The sequence below is a fragment of the Cynocephalus volans genome, chromosome 9 (assembly GCF_027409185.1).
Source record: "Cynocephalus volans isolate mCynVol1 chromosome 9, mCynVol1.pri, whole genome shotgun sequence".
Classification (NCBI taxonomy): Eukaryota; Metazoa; Chordata; class Mammalia; order Dermoptera; family Cynocephalidae; genus Cynocephalus; species Cynocephalus volans.
The window spans coordinates 46361640-46380950 of NC_084468.1; the positions used below are offsets into that span (position 1 = coordinate 46361640).

The 19311-nt window shown below is 42.1% G+C and overlaps 1 protein-coding gene across 1 annotated transcript in view; it reads right to left on the reverse strand.

The window, feature by feature from the left end:
• The window catches only part of KDR (kinase insert domain receptor), a 42268-nt gene extending 23722 nt beyond the window's left edge, over positions 1-18546 (reverse strand). The window contains exons 1-13 of the mRNA XM_063107554.1: positions 18435-18546; positions 14697-14790; positions 12566-12762; positions 9817-9947; positions 9400-9568; positions 8697-8836; positions 7850-8027; positions 6373-6487; positions 6123-6286; positions 3878-4034; positions 2856-2979; positions 2233-2341; positions 1062-1403 (exon numbers count right to left, since the gene is read on the reverse strand). Of these exons, the coding sequence (XP_062963624.1) occupies positions 1062-1403; positions 2233-2341; positions 2856-2979; positions 3878-4034; positions 6123-6286; positions 6373-6487; positions 7850-8027; positions 8697-8836; positions 9400-9568; positions 9817-9947; positions 12566-12762; positions 14697-14790; positions 18435-18501 (1987 nt within the window). The 5' untranslated portion in view covers positions 18502-18546. The remainder of the gene's footprint in view (positions 1-1061; positions 1404-2232; positions 2342-2855; positions 2980-3877; positions 4035-6122; positions 6287-6372; positions 6488-7849; positions 8028-8696; positions 8837-9399; positions 9569-9816; positions 9948-12565; positions 12763-14696; positions 14791-18434) is intronic.
• Between the last annotated feature and the right edge of the window lie 765 nt (positions 18547-19311).

The window sequence follows — 19311 nt, forward strand, 5'->3', positions numbered from 1 at the left end:
AAGGGCTCTGGGGATGACTTGACCCCCAAATATCTATTCTTCTGATCCTGAGTCTTAAAACTAGCAACCATTATGCTAGTGTCTATCTGAAGAGATCTCTTAAAATACGCCATGGCCTCTGAGAAGACATCATTCCTCCAAAACTTTGGCATAGATTAGTTTACATAGGCAGTTCCCCTTCCTAACAGTAATAAACATAGGACATGTGCATCCTAGGAACTGGGAAGGAACACTAAAAGGAGGAGAAAATGGGGGGAGATGGCACAAAGAGAAACTCCCCAAATTTGCCTAGTTTCCCCAGAGACAGAGAAGTGGCTGCCCAGCTTTGCATGAAGCTTGAGGTTAGACAAGGCGTAGAGAGCGGCTCCACGGGGAATTAACAAGGCTATCTGCTCACTAAGATAATCGTCCTATTGACCTTGAGCTATGCTGGACCATGTGAGAAGGCCCAGAGGTACAGACAGTGAGTGCAGCACCCTTCTGTGGACTCTCCTAGGTCCCAAACTCAGCCCATCATCACACTCCTTGTGCAGCAGATATCTTATTGGGCATCTAGTATGTATCACTACATTCTATGACTACAGCTAAACAGGGAGCAAAATAGAGAACAATCCCTGTCCTCACACAGATGACCCCTGGGCCATGACTGCCCAGGGGTCATCTATGTTTTCATACTGTCCATCGTGTTTACCACTGTGAACTTCTGGAACTCTCCTAGCTCATAGTAGGCATTCCATAAATACGTATCTATTTAAATCAATGAATGCCCAAGAATATTAGGCAGAAATCTCCCTGGTTCAAGCTAATCCCTCGCAGATGCTAGTGAGTTACCCCACCAGCAGGGTCGGAAAGAATCATGTTATTTCCTCTTTTTAATGCATCACTGCACCATTATTAGCTTCTTTCTCCCTCAAGGACTTTCAGTGAATAATATAAGTGTGTACTGGTCTATTTCATAAGCTCCAAGGTGAGAGGAAAATAATCTTCACACAGCACCTGAAAGCACTACATTTAAGGTATTGCAAATGTATCTGGACAATGATCCAGAGTTGCTTCCCTACCGAGGACCGTGAGCCGCCTGACCACACAATGTCTTTTCTTGGTCTTCCTGTCTTGAGCAAAGCAGATGTAGTCTCCTTGATCCTGCAAGGATGCATTCTGGAGCTCCATGACCAAAATGTCATTTGTGCTATTAGAGAACATGGTGGCATTCAATTTCCAAAAAGCATCCAAGTTCTTGCAAACAGGCGTGGGCAACTCTCCAGCATGGATCGGCAGAGCCCGTGGGCCAAGCTTGTACCACGTGAGATTCTCAAACGTAGCTCTGTCTGCAGCGCACCACAAAGACACGCTCTCCTGCTCGGTTGGCTGCATGCCAGGTTGCAAAGTAATTTCAGGACCTCCTGAAATGTAAAGTCATATTTAGAGGATGGTGATTTAACATGGTACCACACACTATCATCTTCTGGTTTCCTTTGGTCTACCATAAAATGCCAAGAGAAGGGAAGTTCCAGCAGTCCCAGATGATGTACAACAAGGTGACAACCAAACAGAATGACTCAGGTCCCAAAATGTATTACTTGGCCAAAATATATTATTTGGAAACGTAAACAAATTCCCCAGATATTTATCACATATCCACTTTGAGCTCTAAAAACAGTTTTTTAAATTAAAAAAAAATCCAAAGCAGAGTATCTAATCACAATTGAATTTTAAAAATTAGTTCATCATTAACATACAACACCTGATGACAATAAAGCTACATTTATTACCACTAATTAGCCCAGACTAAAATACTTTATCCAGTACAGCCAGCTAAGGCTAATCCATAAAACTAAGGTGTATAGGCAAAATCAGCCGTGTTGGAGGGGCACTGCTAGATGTCATTCCGATTGTCTCCAGAAAACTCAGCCTCATCGACTGTTCAGAAGCAAGCTCACAAAGATTACTGACCTCAATAAGCCATGCACTGTGCTAGACTCTGATGATCAAGACATAAATATGACACAGGACTTGTGGCCTAAAGCATGTATGAAACCATTCTGTTTCACATATAAGCCCAGAAGCTACTTGAGGAGTTTTAATTTATGAACAAAAGCATCAATTATCAATTCCCGTTCTCTTGCTAAACACCATGTCACTCACATGAATGGCAAGGACAACAGAGGATTGCACAGCTTAGTACCCACTTTGTGAGTGACCCAACCCACCCCTCCAGAGAGGAGCACTTACTGGTCACGTGGAAGGAGATAACCCTCTCTCCTTTCCCGACTTTGTTGACCGCTTCACATTTGTACAAAGCCGACACATTTGCTGCTTGGATAACAAGGGTACTTACAGTCTGTGAAAAAAACAAATCTCAGGCCATAAACAATGCAGGCTGTGTGAGTGCACATGCATTCAGACTTAAAATTCAGCAGTCCCACAATTGCTATGACCTGCCTACTCCATTCCCACTATGGCAGCACTGACCACTCAAATTTACGCAGTTATGCTTATGCTGGTGTGTAGCTCACATGCTATACATATAGGACTTTGGAAACCATGAATTAATGATGTGTTTTAATATAACATTATATACATTTTCTCACTCTCATCTTTATAAAATCAGAATCACCTTATAACAGATGTACAGATTTAAAGGCATGCGTGATTCATTTTTCTCTAGTAAGCTATTAATAAGTTAATAGAACTACTAAAAGTCAATGATGTTTTCAAACCTACTTAATATGCTAGTATTTTATAATCCAGTCTGATTATTAATCTCCAATCTGCTTCACATATTATTGCACCATCCTTCCATTAAAGAGAGAGAAAGAGAAAAAGATTTTCAAATTAAAGAACTTCGAACTCACTTTGTTTTTTCCTTCAATTAGTGCAAATTGATTTTTGTTGACTTCGATTTTATTTCCCCCCTGGAAATCCTCCACATTTCTCCATTCTTTACAAATGTATGGGTTTGTCATTAAGACAGCTTGGCTATAAGAAAGAGATCAAGTTATGATTTAATTTTTCTATAATTCAAATCAATAGTAAGAAAAAGAGTCAGACTTTGGTTAATACGTTCTTAGAAATAACTTTCAATGCAGCCTACCACATTACAAGACTTGACGCCAATTAAAAATAGGCCATGGCACTAAAGGAAAAAGTTCTAGGTAGATTCATTCAGGATACAGGAGGGAAGCAGCTATTCTGGGAACAAACCTCCATTCATAAATTGGATCGACAAGACAATTCAAGTTAATTTAGTTCAAAGGAAGGCAAGGAAACTTAGAAGCCATTGGGCTTCTTAAAGTAATTTCTCTGGGGCTGTGGCCTTTGTGTAGGAAATGGTCAACAGCTGAGGGAGAAACTAGCGGTGGTCATTTCAAAAACAACAACAGGAAGTGGATTGCTTAGGGTGGTGGTGGGTTGGTGGTGGTTTTGTGTTTTTCCCTTAAGGATATCTGGACTTGTGTTAGAACATGATAAGCTGGGCCTGAGACTCTGAGGTCTATCGCTGCCTCGCGTCCATCAGCATTTCCTCTGAGAGGGACCTTCTCACCGATAAGGAGTGATGTGGTGCTCACCCCTTGATTGTACAAAGAGAAAAACCAAAGATTGGCAATTAGCAGACTGCGCAAATAGCTTGCATTTGGAGAAGTGCACATCAGGGATAACCTAAGACAAAAGCATGAGCTAATCCCAAAGTGGAATACCCCAAGCAAAGACATTTCCTAAAACTTAAACACACAGAAAGATGGAGGGAGATTCAGAGTGTCACTGAAGGGAGAACTTTCTTAGGGATAGCCTTCTCGGTTTACAATGGAGTCACATCATAGCTAGGCTATAAGAAATACAAACAGCATGAAAAAAAAGAGCACGAGGCCCTACTCGCCTGGGCGTGTTGGAGCACTCTTCCTCTAGCTGCCAATACCAGTGGATGTGGAGTGGGGGAGGCACAGCGTAGACCGTGCACGTCAGCGTTTGTGTGGTGCCGTACTGGTAGGAATCCACGGGAGAGATCAGAGATTTCTCACCAATCTGAGGTGGGACTGGAGATAGGAAAAACAACTCCTGAATTGTCAATCAGCTTGGAGGAATGGAAAGTAGAGGATTTCAGCAACTAAAGTTAACATTTTTTAAGCATATGATTTTGCCCCCACTTTGTTTTTCAGACAACATCTAGACTTGGAAGCAGGAAACCTGAGCTCTAGTGATACTCATAAAAGTAACGATAAACTTTCAGACAATAAGCTAATAATAATGAAAATAAAAATAAGCTAATAATAATAAAAGACTAATAAGCTGAGTGACTTTATGCAAGTCTCAAAATCCTGGGGCTCAGTTTTTCTCATCTACATTATAGAGATAGTTTGCCCTGTCCTCCCCAATCTCACAAGATCAGGGCAAGGCTACAGAGAGAAAATAGTTGGAATAACATAATAAATACATTTATTATGTGCCAAGCATTGTTCTAAGTGCTTTGCTTCAATTCACTTAATCCTCACAACCACTATTATTGGCCCCCATTTTACAAATGAGAAAAATGAAACATAGAAACGTTAAATGACTTGGTCACCCAGTCATTAGTGGCAAAACCCAGAACAAACCTACACACTCCAATTTCTGAACCCAAGCACTCAACCACTGCATTACAAAGGAAGGTGCAAATCCTTCTAGAATGCACCGGTATTGCCATCAGCCTTGCTTTTCATTCTCTCTCTCTCACCCCCCCCCACTTCCCCTTTCTTTCTTCTTCCCTTCCTCTTTCTCTCCTTTTTTTCTTGCTTTCTTTTTTGGCTCCAAAGTCATTAGTGCAAAACTATTTTCTTATCACTGTCAACCTAAAGCCTCAGGTTATACTTTAAAACTTGACTTCTTTTTTATGTTTATTTCATGCAGCGGGGTAAATGCTAGGGTGAATCAAATGTTTAGTGACTTTGTGAACTGATGAAATCGGGTTATCCACTGTCCATTTTTCTGTTTTTATTTCTTGTTCATTTCTTCTCCCATCCTACTTACTAGCTTTCCAGTTTCTCTCCCCTCCCCAATCCCCTGCTTCCACATCACTTCTAAGTAACCTTTCCAGAACCTGTAATCTTTAAAATACTCCCCCCATCACCCTCCTCGCCCCTCCCCCAAAAAAGAAAAGAAATGAGGCCAAGCTCAGCAGATATGCAGAGGAGTATCAGGACATGAGGGGAAGCACCTTAATGTCATGAGAGAATATCCTGAAGTTTTAATATGCCGTGACAGTAGGAAGAAAAAAGAATTACAACAGAGAAGTGTTTCCCAAACTGTTTGGAGCAAGATGCTAACAGATTTACTTAGGGGGAAAATGTGCTCTGGCCAAATACGTGTATTAAACCCCGTACAATCTATGTCTCTCCCGCTGGAGAATGACAATATACATGGGTATCTTAAAGGTCCTGAGAAGTCCCGCAATAACGAAACCAGTTTTATATCACCTTAGCTCCTCCTGCTCTCACTTGACCACGGCACTCTTCTTTCCCCACCCCAAACCCTTATTTATATCTTTTCAGTTTGAGAAAACAAAGTTCAAATCATCCTTAAATCAAAAACTTATCTTCCTTTACAGACTCAGAGTCAGATTCTGAACCCCTGTCAAAAAAAAAAAAAAAAATTCCAACCAAGCCAACAGTGTCAACCTGCCAAAGCCTTCTGAGCTGGAATCTGACTGTCCATCACTGATACACCAACTACAACTTCAAATTGGAAGCTTTGCACAAAATTCAAGGAGAAGAGTCTAACACATCTGCATAGCAGGTGTGCAAATGCCATGTGACAGGAGCAAAGGTAGAGCACCTAGCCTTGACAACTGTCCTGCAGGCATCCTGATTTCACAGCATTAGGCCATCAAGCGTACCATCTTCTCTAAACTTGCATTTGACCATCAAACCGCTTGTCTACATGGCCTCTTAAGCAAACACAGCCAGAGCACCCTGTCCCACATGGCATTTCAACTCCACCACCCTGGATCATTTTTATACATAGGTCCAATCATGATGTGGGTGAAGCAGCAGGAGACAAAGGAATGGTGGTGTGGCTCTTTAGGAAAACAGAGCCATAATACTCTTCATTATAAATCTTGGGCAGAGAGGAAAACTGAATGGACTCACCATTCACAACCAGAGATACCACATGGCTCTGCTTCTCCTTTGAAACAGGATTGGTAAGGATGATGGTGTAATTTCCTGTGTCTTTTTCACTCACTTCCATAATTGTCAGTACATGCCCCACTTTAATTGTGTGATTGGACTCAAGGGGTCTCCCATTTTTATACCTATGAAAAAAAGTCCCAGGAATTAGTGCAACTGAAGGACTTGCTTTCCTGTGAAATAAGGTTTTGCATTTATTTCCCATAGTTACCATTTTATTTCAGGGGGTGGGTAACCAAGGCACTTCACAGGGACTCTGACACGGTCTCCCACTGTGGCTTCCACCAGAGATTCCATGCCACTACCAAAGGCAACAAAAGGTTTTTCTGAAAGAAAATAAAAATAATTATTCTCATAAATATCAACCTGTTGTAAATGGTTGTTTGGTTTAGTTTTTCATTTCAAGTGAAAAGTCAAAGACCCTGGGGTTCTGAGTGGCTGCAGTTCGAGACTCCCCATACTCCCTTTCTACAGGTCACATTCCAGCTGCTCCCACACCTCCAGTCTTTCACATTTGCTTCTCTCTCCCCCCTGTGCACTCCTGCAAGCCTGCTGATTGCTCAAGTCTCAATTCAAGCATCTGCTCCTCTGTGCAACTTCCTCTAAGTCCTCCAGGGACCCCTGGCTGCTCCTTTTCTGCTCCCATGACAATCTCTACACACGTGTGATATGCCCAGGACACAGTCCTCAGACCTCTTCTCTTTATCCACACCTTGCTCTAGTCCCAGGTTCAAAGTACCATTTACACAACTTCTGAGTTTATATCCCCTGCTCTGACTTCTCTGGGCTCCAGGTTTACGTATTAAATATCCCCACTTGGATGTTTAATGGGTATCTCCAAATGGACAAACCCAACACTCTTTCCCCAAATCTCACTCACCCCTCAATCTTCCCTATCTCAGTAAATAACATCACCATTTATGAGCTTGTTCATGCTAAAGCTCAACAGTCATCTTGTACTCTTTTTTCTTTCTTACACCCACAGCCAATGAACCAATCAGCAGATCCTTCCTGTTGACTCTACCTTTAAAATATATCCAAAATCAGATCACTTCCCACTACTTCCACTTCTACTACCTTTGTCCATGCCACCCACCATCTCTCACCTGGATTATTGCAATTAGTCTCCTAACTGGCCTCCCTACTCTTGTCCATTATAAATCCAAAATGCTTACCAAGGCTTGTAAGTAGGGTGCCATATAAATTATCTTCTAAACCAAGACATTTACGTGAGTGAAAGACAGTAAATGAAAAATTAAGATGATTTGTTCAAAGCCCCACAGAAAGTGATTGAATCCAGGTTTCCTCAATTTGCAAAGTTCATGCTTATTCAAGTAGACCTCTCAGCCTTGCAATAAAGTGAAATTTTAGAAACTACCTTAGATAATAATACTTAACTTATTATAGTAAGAACTATAATTGCAGCAAGGACTGCAAGTAATATTTAGTGAGCACTTGCTGTATGAGTTCATTTCATTTCTAAAGTTGGAATTTGAACCCAAGTCCCTGACTACAAAGCTATTCTCTTAAACTCTAGGTCATGTGGCCTCCCTAGCAAGAGCTCAAAAGTATCTTTTTAATGAACAAAATAGGAATCACTAGCTGACCTACAACTGAATAATTGATAATTATTCAAGTTATCTCACTTTTCGAGGCACAGCATAATTCCCGAGGAGATCTCAGCTTACCATGGACTCTGACAAATGTGCTGTTCCTCTTGGTCATCAGCCCACTGGATGCTGCACAGATGTACCATCCTTGGTCACTCCGGGTTACACCGTCTATAGTCAAGGTGCTCAAAAATTTCTTCATCTCACTCCCAGACTGGGATTTTAAGTCCCGGTTTACAACTTTCTTATGCTGATGCTGAGAATAGAATTTACTGAACTTCCAAAGCCCAGCATAACATTACCCAATAGCTTCTAGTTACCCACAAAATTAAGTGTTAGCCCTTGGTGAACACTATCTAATGCTAAAAATAAGGACTCCGTAACTTTTAACATTGTGCAGACAACACATATATTTGATTTCAGGAGAAATGCATGGAACCAACTGAATTAGGATTTTTAAAACCTCATATGGTGAGAATAAGATGGATATGAGCTACAGAAACACAAGCAAATATGACCACCGTTTAAGGAAAAGTGTATCTCAGACCACCTCTTAAAGAGAAATTTCCTTAAAGGGAAATAGATAAGGACCTTAGAGAACAGAAAAACAATATAACATGGAAAGATGCAATCATCTAGAGAAAACTACTATTCACAGCCTGATTACGGCAGCGTGGGTCAGAGTTCCTGGCATTGCACCTTCTTGTGGGGGCTGTGTGCTCTTAAAGTGTGTGTGTGTGTGTGTGTGTGTGTGTGTGTGTGTGTGTGTGTGTGTGTGTGTGTGTGTGTGTGTGTGTGTGTGTGTGTGTGTGTAAGTAAGGCCTTTATATTTTATCTGGCCTGAGAGGCTCTATCTCTCAAACAAACTCCATTGGGGCTTACTATCAAAGTATTTAGAGGTCTGGCTTTGAATTGTTAGCGTTACCTTTGAAGAAGGGTGTTCCCAGTTGAAGTCAATCCCCACATTTAGCTCAGTTCTTGCTGTACAATTTAAGACAAGCTTCTCTCCAACAGATAGCTCAACTCCGTGCGGGGGGCTCAGAACCACATCATAAATCTTGTAGCCTGGAGCAAATAAATTGAGAAAACAGAAAGTGAGCTGGAAAGCAAACCTATATTTTGGCACAAATTTTTTCAAAAATGATGAAACTTTAACATGGGCCACATCATTTTCCCCTGAGGGCCTCAGCAATACTTGGTAGCTCCCAGGAAAATGGCCTACAGATATTTGCAAAGCATGACCTTCAGAGATCTCAAAGACTTTGTAGTCCAGTGGATGTAGAAGTAGTACAATTTCAGGGGCCCTGGACCCATGGGGCCAGCTTTAGCAAACTGCTGAACTTTTCATAAAATAGGTATAATTTAAAGAATTCATAACAAGCAATGCTCTGAACATTAAATTTTTTATAAAATGTGCTCCTATAATAACATTCTTTTTTTATCCTTGGTCTTAACAAGAAAGGAGAAAAACTAAATTGCATATGGGTTTATTTGCTAGAAAAGAGTAGATGTAATAAATTGCCCAATACCATATCCTGAGTTAATATATTTGTTTAATATCTCTTGTCCTTCACTCTATACCTCAGTCTCCAGGATAGTAATGATATAGAAAGGAACTGTCCTCTCACCTACGACCACAACTATGTACATAATAGACTGGTAACTTTCATCATTGATTTTTGCTTCACAGAAGACCATGCCGGCATAGCTGATCATGTAGCTGGGAATAGTAAAGCCTTTCTTGCTGTCCCAGGAAATTCTGTTGCCATCAGGAACAAATCTCTTTTCTGGATACCTCTGAGTAATAGAAAGAAATATCAAATATTTAATCCAGTACTATCCAAAAACGAGATGCATGCACAATAATCACCCAAGAATCCTCCTTATTTTTAAGAATACCAATTGGTTTTATTCACTGTCAACTGACCCTTCCTAAAGGGTCTTTGCCACTCATGGGGGATATATTATTATAAACAGGATATCCATCTTAATTTTGGCTTAAAATTATGGAAATTTAAGAGATGATTGAAGAAGGTGTTACTTACTGCACAAAGTGACACGTTGAGGTTTGAAATGGACCCAAGACACGGAATCACCACAGTCTTGTTTTTGTTCTCAGTAATATACACAACTCCATGTTGGTCGCTAACAGAGGCAATAAATGGAGATCTGTAATCTAGGAGAAAATTTAATTCTATTAGTGAGTTAATGGTATTTACTAGAAAGGTTGGTCATCTTTCAGGTGGAGAAGTGAATGATTGGAAATGACACCTCACACAGGCTAAAGGCATCCACAGGTTAGTCTGCTGTTAGATGACTGGCTCCAAGGACATGCTGGTGGCAGGCAAGGGGGAGATGGTGGGGGCAGAGGTTGGTGAGGTGGGAGGGAATGTGTGCGTTTGTGTGTGTATGAAAAATTTGAAAAAACACTTCCAGAATGAGACTGACTCCTTTCACAAGGTTCATCAACAAGTAAAGTACATTTTATAGATTCCACATTTGAACAGACCCGTCATTATAATTTTTTTTCAAAATAAAGGATCATATTTACATTAAAATTTAAAGTTAAATTTACACACTTTACCTAGAAGTTTTACTGATGTTTAAAAAATTCATGTTCTCTCTCTTTAGGTAAATAATATAAATGTCATGAAAATAAATTAATGGGTACCAAAGGATCTTTAAATTAACATGAAATAACTAAACTTTTTTGAGTTAAATAATTCAAGAGAACATTCCGTGTGGGCTTTCTAAGACTGTGAAGACTAGAAATACAATTCTTTATAAAATAATGTTTGATAGTTATTGCATTTAGTTTAAAATTCAGCAGTCATTAATATCTTCAATGACAAAAATTTAAAAAGCCACCATGCCAAAGAGTGAGGAAAAAAACTAAACAGATTTCAATCCCTTTCAAACATTATTCATACAACGTTAATACACTGCTGGGAACCTACTGCATTCCCCAGAGATTGAGATGATATGGTGTGGAGTCATGGTGGAAATCACAGAGAGGTAACATGTCGTATCACCATGCCCAATACAGCTGACCAAGCATTTTCAGAGCACTTCATGATGGTTGGTCAAGGTGAAGAAGGAGTTAATTAAACCAAAGGGGAGAAAGATGGCTAATTCCCTACAACAGCAGAAGTCTGATTTCCTTCCCAGCTGGAAAGCACAGAAAAGCAGCCAATCTAGCCCACCACATGCCATAGCCATTATCTTATGAGGCCAGGGACCACTTCCTGGCTCCATTCATTGCTGGAGGGAATGGGGTCAGAAGACTAAGGAAGTAAGGTGGGGACCAGAGGGGTCATTAAAGACCTGTCCATAGGGAATACTTCAATGTTTCCTTTCCCATTGTTAAACTTCATGACCAAATCTTGGATAGCTCAACTCCTAGAACATCGGGTTTAGACAGGAAGCAGAATTTAATGGTATATCCAACGACAGCTAGTGTACAAATAAACAGTGCTAGGGATTGCTGCTTCTTAATATTGCCTACCTTTCATCCAGATGTTAGGAAATATTACATAACTTGCTTACAGAGCAAGCTTTTGGAAACTAAATTAACCCTTTGACATTAGACGAAAGCTATTCAGTAAATCAATTCTATTTCAGTGTCCCAAAAAGGGAAATAAACAAAAGAAACCCAAACAATCACCCGTCCTCTCAAAATACAAATATTTACTGTAACTCATGAAATGAATTTGCACATGTCTCCAGGTTTCCTGATGTGGGGAGAAGGAAATAACGAGATATTATGGGAGAGGTTCATCTTGTAGTATTTCCAGACAGTCTTGAAAGCAGGAAATCCTTGCAATCTTCTGAGAGAGCCTCATCTCCCAAGACTGCCAGATCAAAAGGGAGCCAGAAATTCTCTAAGATCTGAGCCTTGTTTCTTTTAAATCCTGCAGAGGGGAGGAGGAGGGCACAGAATTCTACCTTGGACTGTGCTTCCTTTGAGCAAAAAATAATTCTCAAACATTGTACAATTTCAAAGTGACACAGGTTATTTTGAAGTGGTCTCCACTTTTCTACTGCCCTGACCATACTGCACCATAGCAATGCAAGTGGAGATATGCAAGTGTGTTTCCCAAAGTTGATGAAATTCCTGTCATGTAAAAGATGCTTCTGGAAAAAAGTCTAAGTCTTCTCCAACTGCCTCAAATCCCCCTGGATGTAAAGAGGCAATATAAATGTATAAATAAAATGTCTTTAAAAGTTTATCTTCACTGAAAAGAAAAATATTTAGTATATCCAAAAAAAATATGATGCAATGCTTAACATTCTTCAAAATTATATAACAGGTATGTCATTTAAGTCAAGTTTTCACCAGAAAATTAAGGTAGTATAGAAAACTCCAGAGCCCTTGACTATTTTCCTACGCATTCTTGGGAAAATCTCCTACTCTGCTGTAGATAACCTATCTGTCCACAGACTCTCCATAATTCACCCCTGAATCTTCCTTGATTTCAAGGAAGTTAGGTTTTTTCCTCAAACATCAGAAGCGTTTTTATGAGTCTCCATAGCCAATGGTGAACACAGATTTACCTTAGAAACAAAGATCAGAACCAGACTAATTGAGCAAAAGCGATGTCACAGGGCCCATTCTCCAGAACCAATCAATGAGTCATTTCTCAGAGGAAGCCTCGGGGAGGAAGAATTTTGTATACTCCAGTTGACGAACAGCCTTTAGAGCAAGGCTTTTGTTGGACTCAATTCTTCTCTGCCCCTATTGTGTTTTATAAGTGGTAAATCCACGTGGGAAATGAATTCTATTTCACCACCTACCTTGAACGTAGACATAAACAACCGAGGCCACATCAGTGTCCTGGTAGGAGCACTTGTAGGCTCCAGTATCATTTCCGATCACTTTTGAAATTGTGAGTGTCTTACAGAAGAAGCCATCACTGCACTCGGTCACCTCCACCCTTTCCTCAGAGCCACTCTGATTGTTGGGCCAAAGCCAGTCCAAATCCTGCTGTCCCCTGAAAAATTAATTCCAAGGAAGTATTCATGTGAAGTGCCACAGTATGAGGCTGCTTCTAAGAAAACAGAAGCTTTGGTTCTCAAACTCATATAAAATTCTCAACAGAGTCAAAGCCTTCTACCAACAATGACAGGTTGGATTGATACATGACAAAAAGCCATAAACTCAGCTTCAGAAGTCACTTATAGATTCTTGAGTTTTCTATTAATTAATGCATTCATTCAACAAATATTTATTGAGTATTTACTATGTGCCAAACATTGTTAAGGACTGGTGATACAGCAGTGAACAAATCAGACAAAAATCAACACCTCTATGGAAAGTCAGTCTAACTAGAAGAAATAGGCAATTAAAAAGTAAGTAAAATTTATTATATAAAAGGTGGTGATTAGTTCTATGGAGAAAAATATAGAAGATGCAAAGAAAATCGGTGAAGAGTTCTGGAGGAAGGGGGCTTGATGAATCTGGCCATATGAATATCAGGAGGAACAGTATTCCAGGCAGAGGGAAGAGTAAATGTAAAGGCTCTGGGGCAGGTGCATATCTGGAGCATTAGGAGGACAGCAAGGGAGCCAGAGTAGCCAGATAAGAGTGGGCAAGGGGGAGTAAGAAGTGAGGTTAGGAAGGAAAGGTGGAACTAAGAGCCTTGAAGGACCTTATAAGGACTGCATTAAAACATAGTTTATTTTTACTGCACCATTTCTCTGCAAAGCCCCAAGGAAGATAGTCAACACCAAGAAGAATGTGACATTACTAACCCTTCATTCAAAGAACCTGAAATCTCCATGAAGTTGCATCTACATCAATGAAGTTACTTTTAACACACTCCGTGGCTTTTTCAGAACGTACAAAATGTTTATCCAGTGTTTTACAAAGGAGTGTGGAATCTTTGGGGATTTTAAGTAACCTTTGTTTTTGAGGGTAGGTAAGAGGAAAATCTACTGGGAAATGTGCCTTGAACTAGCAAAGCTAGAGAAATAGCACCTGCTACTGTGTTTTTCCCCAAGGACTAGGTACAAATGACCTACCATTGGTAAGGGGACTGGAATATCCTTTATATTCTGCGATCTAAAGTAGATCTGTGTCATTCTATTGACTACTTGGTATTCATCAAGTATGAGGCAATGGCGATAAGCTGCCCAAGGTTCTCTGCGGATCCCCAGCATGCTTCTCGGAGGGCAACATCGCCTCCACCAGACAAGGTCTCTGCCAAAAACATACCAGTCCTGAGACCCCACCCGCTCTCTTATGCGTGAGTACTACATTAAACCCCAAGGTCTTCTATCTTTCCACTTGGGGTAGGGGTTGCAAGGCAGAATGTAGAGTTCTCTTTTTCTTGCCAAAGAGGTCTGTTTCCCCACTTAGCAAAAATCAACAGCATGACTTCTTGCTAGCAAGTGGGAAGAGAAGTATTCCAGAAAATCAAGGCACAGCATGAAGCCCACTACCTGTGCAGAACATGCACTCTGTAATATTACTGGCTAAATATTAAATGGCTACTACAGTCAGAATTTTATCATGAGATGAGGTTCGTACAGATGGCTAAAAGAATACAAGAGCCATTCTGAGTATAATAAATATGACTCCAAACTTCTTCAACTCTACTCCTTAAGGGTATGTCCTTAACTTCATTTATTCATTCAGTATTTATTGAGTGTCTACTATATGCCAGGTGCTGTACTGGTTATTGATATCTGCGTAGAGTGAGTGTGCGTGTGTGTTAGCAGAAAGTAGTAGAAAAAAATACCAGCAAAATAGTAAAGAATTTTGAGAGAACACCTTTCTCGTTTTTTCATTATTACATCATCTCTTAGAAACCTCACTACTTATGAAAGATTACTACAACTCTATTATAAATCTGCTGTAATGGAAATTATTTTCCCTCAATAAATGAGTTAACACAGGAAATCTGAATCTAAAGTGAATCCTTACCTGCAAGTAATTTGGAGAGATGTATTAGCCATAATTGTAAGTATGTCTTTTTGTATGCTGAGCCTGGGTGGATCAAGAGAAGCACTAGGCAAACCTAGAAACAAATTAAATAAATGAATGTAGTTGCCACTGAGTTTGACCCAATAGGAAACACCTTCTATAAACAATGCACACTCTATACTTTAAAAGGCCTCTTCAGCAATTCATTGTATAAAACTGGGAATTTACTTTTCACCATTCCCAGTAAAAGTTCACAAAGTGTGTCATAACAGGAAGAATGGGCAGATGGTCATAAACCAACACAACAGCTCTGCAATTCATGGAGCTAGGGTGGAGTTCCTGTTTTCCTGCATTGCCAACTTCAAGGTCTTACAAAAGGATATGGGACATTGAAACCAAATGAACCTTCATCTGATGATCTCACTCCCTTGGGAAAGGGCCCACTGACATTTCTTATAAAACATAGGATGCACACATTTGACTAAATTGCTGACTAATGAATACTACTTAGATTTCTATATAGTTCATCTATGGACCCTGAAGGGGGTGAAGGTGTCTCTGGCCTTGTCTAATTTCCCTTTATCAATTTTCTGGTGTACTTCCTCTGACAACTGAACTGCCAAGGTTGAAATAATGGCTCACAAAGACTATAGGTTAAAACTGGGGGAGAGGAATTGAGGAAGAGAAACATTTTCTGATTTCATACTTATATGTATAATAATATACTTTTCCTCAGAGAACAGGACTAAAAAAAGTGTAATGCTAATGAATTGGGGAATCTCAACTTATTAATCAAAGCTCAGAGCTCATCTGACACCAAGCTTGGAACACAGAAACCTATCTTTACCATGGGATAGATTCCTCACCAAGGGTAACTCACAGCAAGATAACTGGGTCCTCTGTCAACTAAACGTGAAGAGCTAACAGGTGTTGGAAAAGCATCAGATAAAGAAAAACTGTCTACCATACGTGGGTCTTAACAGATATCAAGATCTTTAAAATACCAGCTTAAAAAGTAAGTGTTACTCGGCAAGCACCCAAGCTTTCTAACTCAGATCAACTAAAAGCTAATGACTCTCTAGGCCTACAATGGCATTGACCTTGCTGAGCAAATAAGAGAGTGTAAACACATATAAGCAAGTATGAGACAGTGTGAATAAAGAGAGTAAGCAAATATCCAGTGCAAATATCCAATGCATTGAATCTGTGGACCCCAACGTGAACAACTTCAGGCAAAATGAACAATTGATTGCACATGTTCTCTCTCTCACACACACATGTGCAAAACAAGTTGCTGACACAACCGTAGATCGATAACAGATTTTTTTAAAAACTGGAAATTAAGTTATATCAATAAACCTCAGAAACTAGTGACTTATGTTTCAGGCAGTGGTTCTTAAATCCTAGGCTGTGTCAGAATATCCCTAGGCCTACAAATCTGCATTTTTATAAACATTTCAGGTGACCCTATCATAGATGGTCTATGGGCCACTCTTTGGCAGCTACTGGTCTGGATAGTCATGTTTAGCTAATTAGCATAGCACTTTTCGATATGGAGGAAATGACTGACCCCAAAGTAGGCAAGCAATAAAGCAAAATGTTTAAAAGCAAAAGAAAACCCTTCAAATAATGGAGTCCCACTTTGTCTAAGAAAAGGAAAATGAAAAAGTTCATTTAGATGAACACAGATTTCAAACTTGACTGGGAAACATGAGGTTGAGAACCATGCTAACAACAGTAACTCAACACAACTCACATAAGATCATTATCTAGCTGGGAAGAATCCATTACTTGGACACATTTATGCGAGGGGAAAAAAATGGTAGTAAAATGACTAGGCTCTCAATAAGCTATGCCCACCCTACCACCAAAATACAAGACTCTGGAAGATTTCTCATAAATTTTTGCCACAGATCATCTCACACACTAGACACACTTTCCTATGTAAAAAATGTTTTTAAAAAAGATATGTTCTCCATTCATAGGAAGCCAAGACAACACTGTACTATTCTAGAGACGTGTCTACAACAAAAACCTATTCAACAAGGCGATTATCAATAATTTCAAATTCATATCTGTAGACCAACACTCAATTTTTTTTTTTCTCCATTAAGCTTCATTTCGTTTTCTTTGGCAAGTCTGAGTTCTACTCTTCAGAAAGTTCTAAAGAAATAAGTGCAAGAGGTACATATGTTCCTACTCAATAAAAAGCCCTTCTATGTTCAAATCCCATAACCAATATTAATTAATTTGTGCACTGTTACCCTTCCAGCTCAAAGACGGGAAGGAAAAACAACAGTGCCTCTGTCTCTAGAATTAGATGGCACCAATTACAGCCCAATCCAATTAAGCAAGTCACATACTCCAAAAGGGCAACCTCACCATTATATTCAGGGCAACCCGATTACCGTTACTACTGCTGCGCTATAAAACACCCCAGGCTTAAAAGCAACTCACTTCTTTGTGGGATACAGAACAACCACATGTTCCAGCCCCTCATTCTCTTCCCATAAAGGGCGAGAGGGAGGCCTTGTCAGGGACAAATGAGTGTCCTCGGTGGGGCTGGCCCTCATGAACCAAGTCATTATTAAGAAAATTCAATAACTGTAGACAGATGATCTTGGTACTGTATGTAAGTGCGAGTGTCTTTTAAGACATGTGATTCTTTTCTCTCGATATAAGGAATTTTTCCCTGACTCGTCTGACTTTTTTTCTTTTCTCCGACCCTCTCCCCTTTCTCACCCTCCAAAGGGTATAAATCTGGAAAACGGCAAACTGTGGCTACCGAAAAGAGATGTTATCTGGGACGAAAGAGTGAGAAAGACAGAAAGAAAGAAGAAAAGATGACTATCTCATCAAGAGCGTGTGTGTTCCTAATCTTGAAGGGGATGGAAGTTTGAGGTGGCAATGACAGTGGCTAGTGGCGCGAAAACTAGATACCAAATCCCGCAGAGCCGCTTTTCAGAGCCTGAACTCCTCTGACTGTGCGCTTACCCAGAGGACCAAAGAGCTCTGAAAGACGTTAAACTGTTTAGCACGGGAAGTTGACTGTTACTTGGAGACACTTGGGGAAGCTGTCACAGCCCCGGGGACAAACCCCAATTTCCCTCTCTTCTTTCTGCAAGGATAGCAGCGTCCCTCACCAGCGAGGGAACAGAACTTTCCCTGCCCCCGGACCCCACCTCACACAGGGAGCGTGCGTGTGTGTTCGAGCCAAAAGGGAACAGCAGGCCCGGGTCCTGGCTCGACTCCCACAGAGGCAGGACGGAGCGCACGGTGCGAACCGGGCGACGGGGCGTGAGCTGCCTGCAAGGCTTCCTTCCCGGCGCCCGGGCGGGGATGTCGCGCGCAGCCAGACAACGTTTCACCGCCTGTTCTAGCCTGCGGGGCACCTCCTGCCTGCCAGCCCAAGGCGCCTTCCCACCCCCGGCTCCCAAGAGCCCCAGGCTTCGTCGGCTCCGCAAGACACTTTCCGGCTGAGGCCCCTGCCGAGACCAGAGTCGTGGACAAGGAACTCGGCCAGAGCAAAGGAGACCACTGAATCGCTGGGTGATCTTGAGCCAGTCTCTGAGCCGCAGTTTCTCCACTGGTAAATGAAAGAACACAAAGTGCCAAGTCCCTTCCAAGTGTCCAGCTCTATGACTCCGAGTTACATCGAGCCTCCAGGACCCGTCCGCAGCCCCATCTCTCAGCCCGCACCCGACCTCTCCGCCTTTCTCCTAGGAGTGGGCTCCTTACCCACGGCGGCGGCCCGGGTCTCCATGCAGAGCCACAGAGCGACGGCCAGCAGCGCCTTGCTCTCCATCCCGCAGCTGGCGCCGGGCGCAGCACCCACAGCTCGGGCGCGGGTTCTTCCTCCCGCGCCTGCCCCGCAAATACAGCGCGAGAGGAACGCGCGCCGCAGCGCAGGACGCTGGCACGCGCAGGGCGAGGGTGCCCCGACTCCGGCCGCGGTACGGGGGCCTCCGCGGGCGCCGGCAGCCGAGGATCTCCCGGCTGCGGAAGGGCTCTGCGCGCTCTGTAGCGCCCGAGCGACGCTCCGCGCGGGCAGAGGCAGGGCAGCGCCCAGACCCTTGCCTGCTCTCGGTCGGGGACTCAGCGCGGGTGGGAGGGGAGCCGAATTCTAGAGCGCGGGGCGGGGCCGGGGCGGGGCTCCCCTGTGCGGCCGGCCCCGCCCCTCACCCGTGCCGCGCCGGGATCCGCGCTCCCCACCTGCCCCGCAGAGCGCCGCGACCAACGTCGTCGGGGAGAAAGTCCCGGGCGCAGCCACCCCGCTTCTGGCGATATGGAAATGCAGCCCGGGGATCATCACCAGGGGCACAGCGAGGGACACGGTGCCCTCAAGAGACGCGACCAAGTGTAGGATCCTCTCCGCTGCCGCGCGCCTTGGAGTGGCTGAGGCAGCAGCAGGTTGGAGCAACCAGGGCGACGCAAATACTGAGCAGACACTATGGCAAACTGGCGGTCGCGCCAGACAGTCGCTTGGTTCGTATTAAAGTGTTTGTTTTAGAGTGTTTTGTTTGGCTAGCACAACCGTAGTTTAAAAGTCCGAATCTGAATGCCTTTATTCAGAAATAAACTCGCCCAGTTCGCCGATGTTCCCGCTACGAGTGTT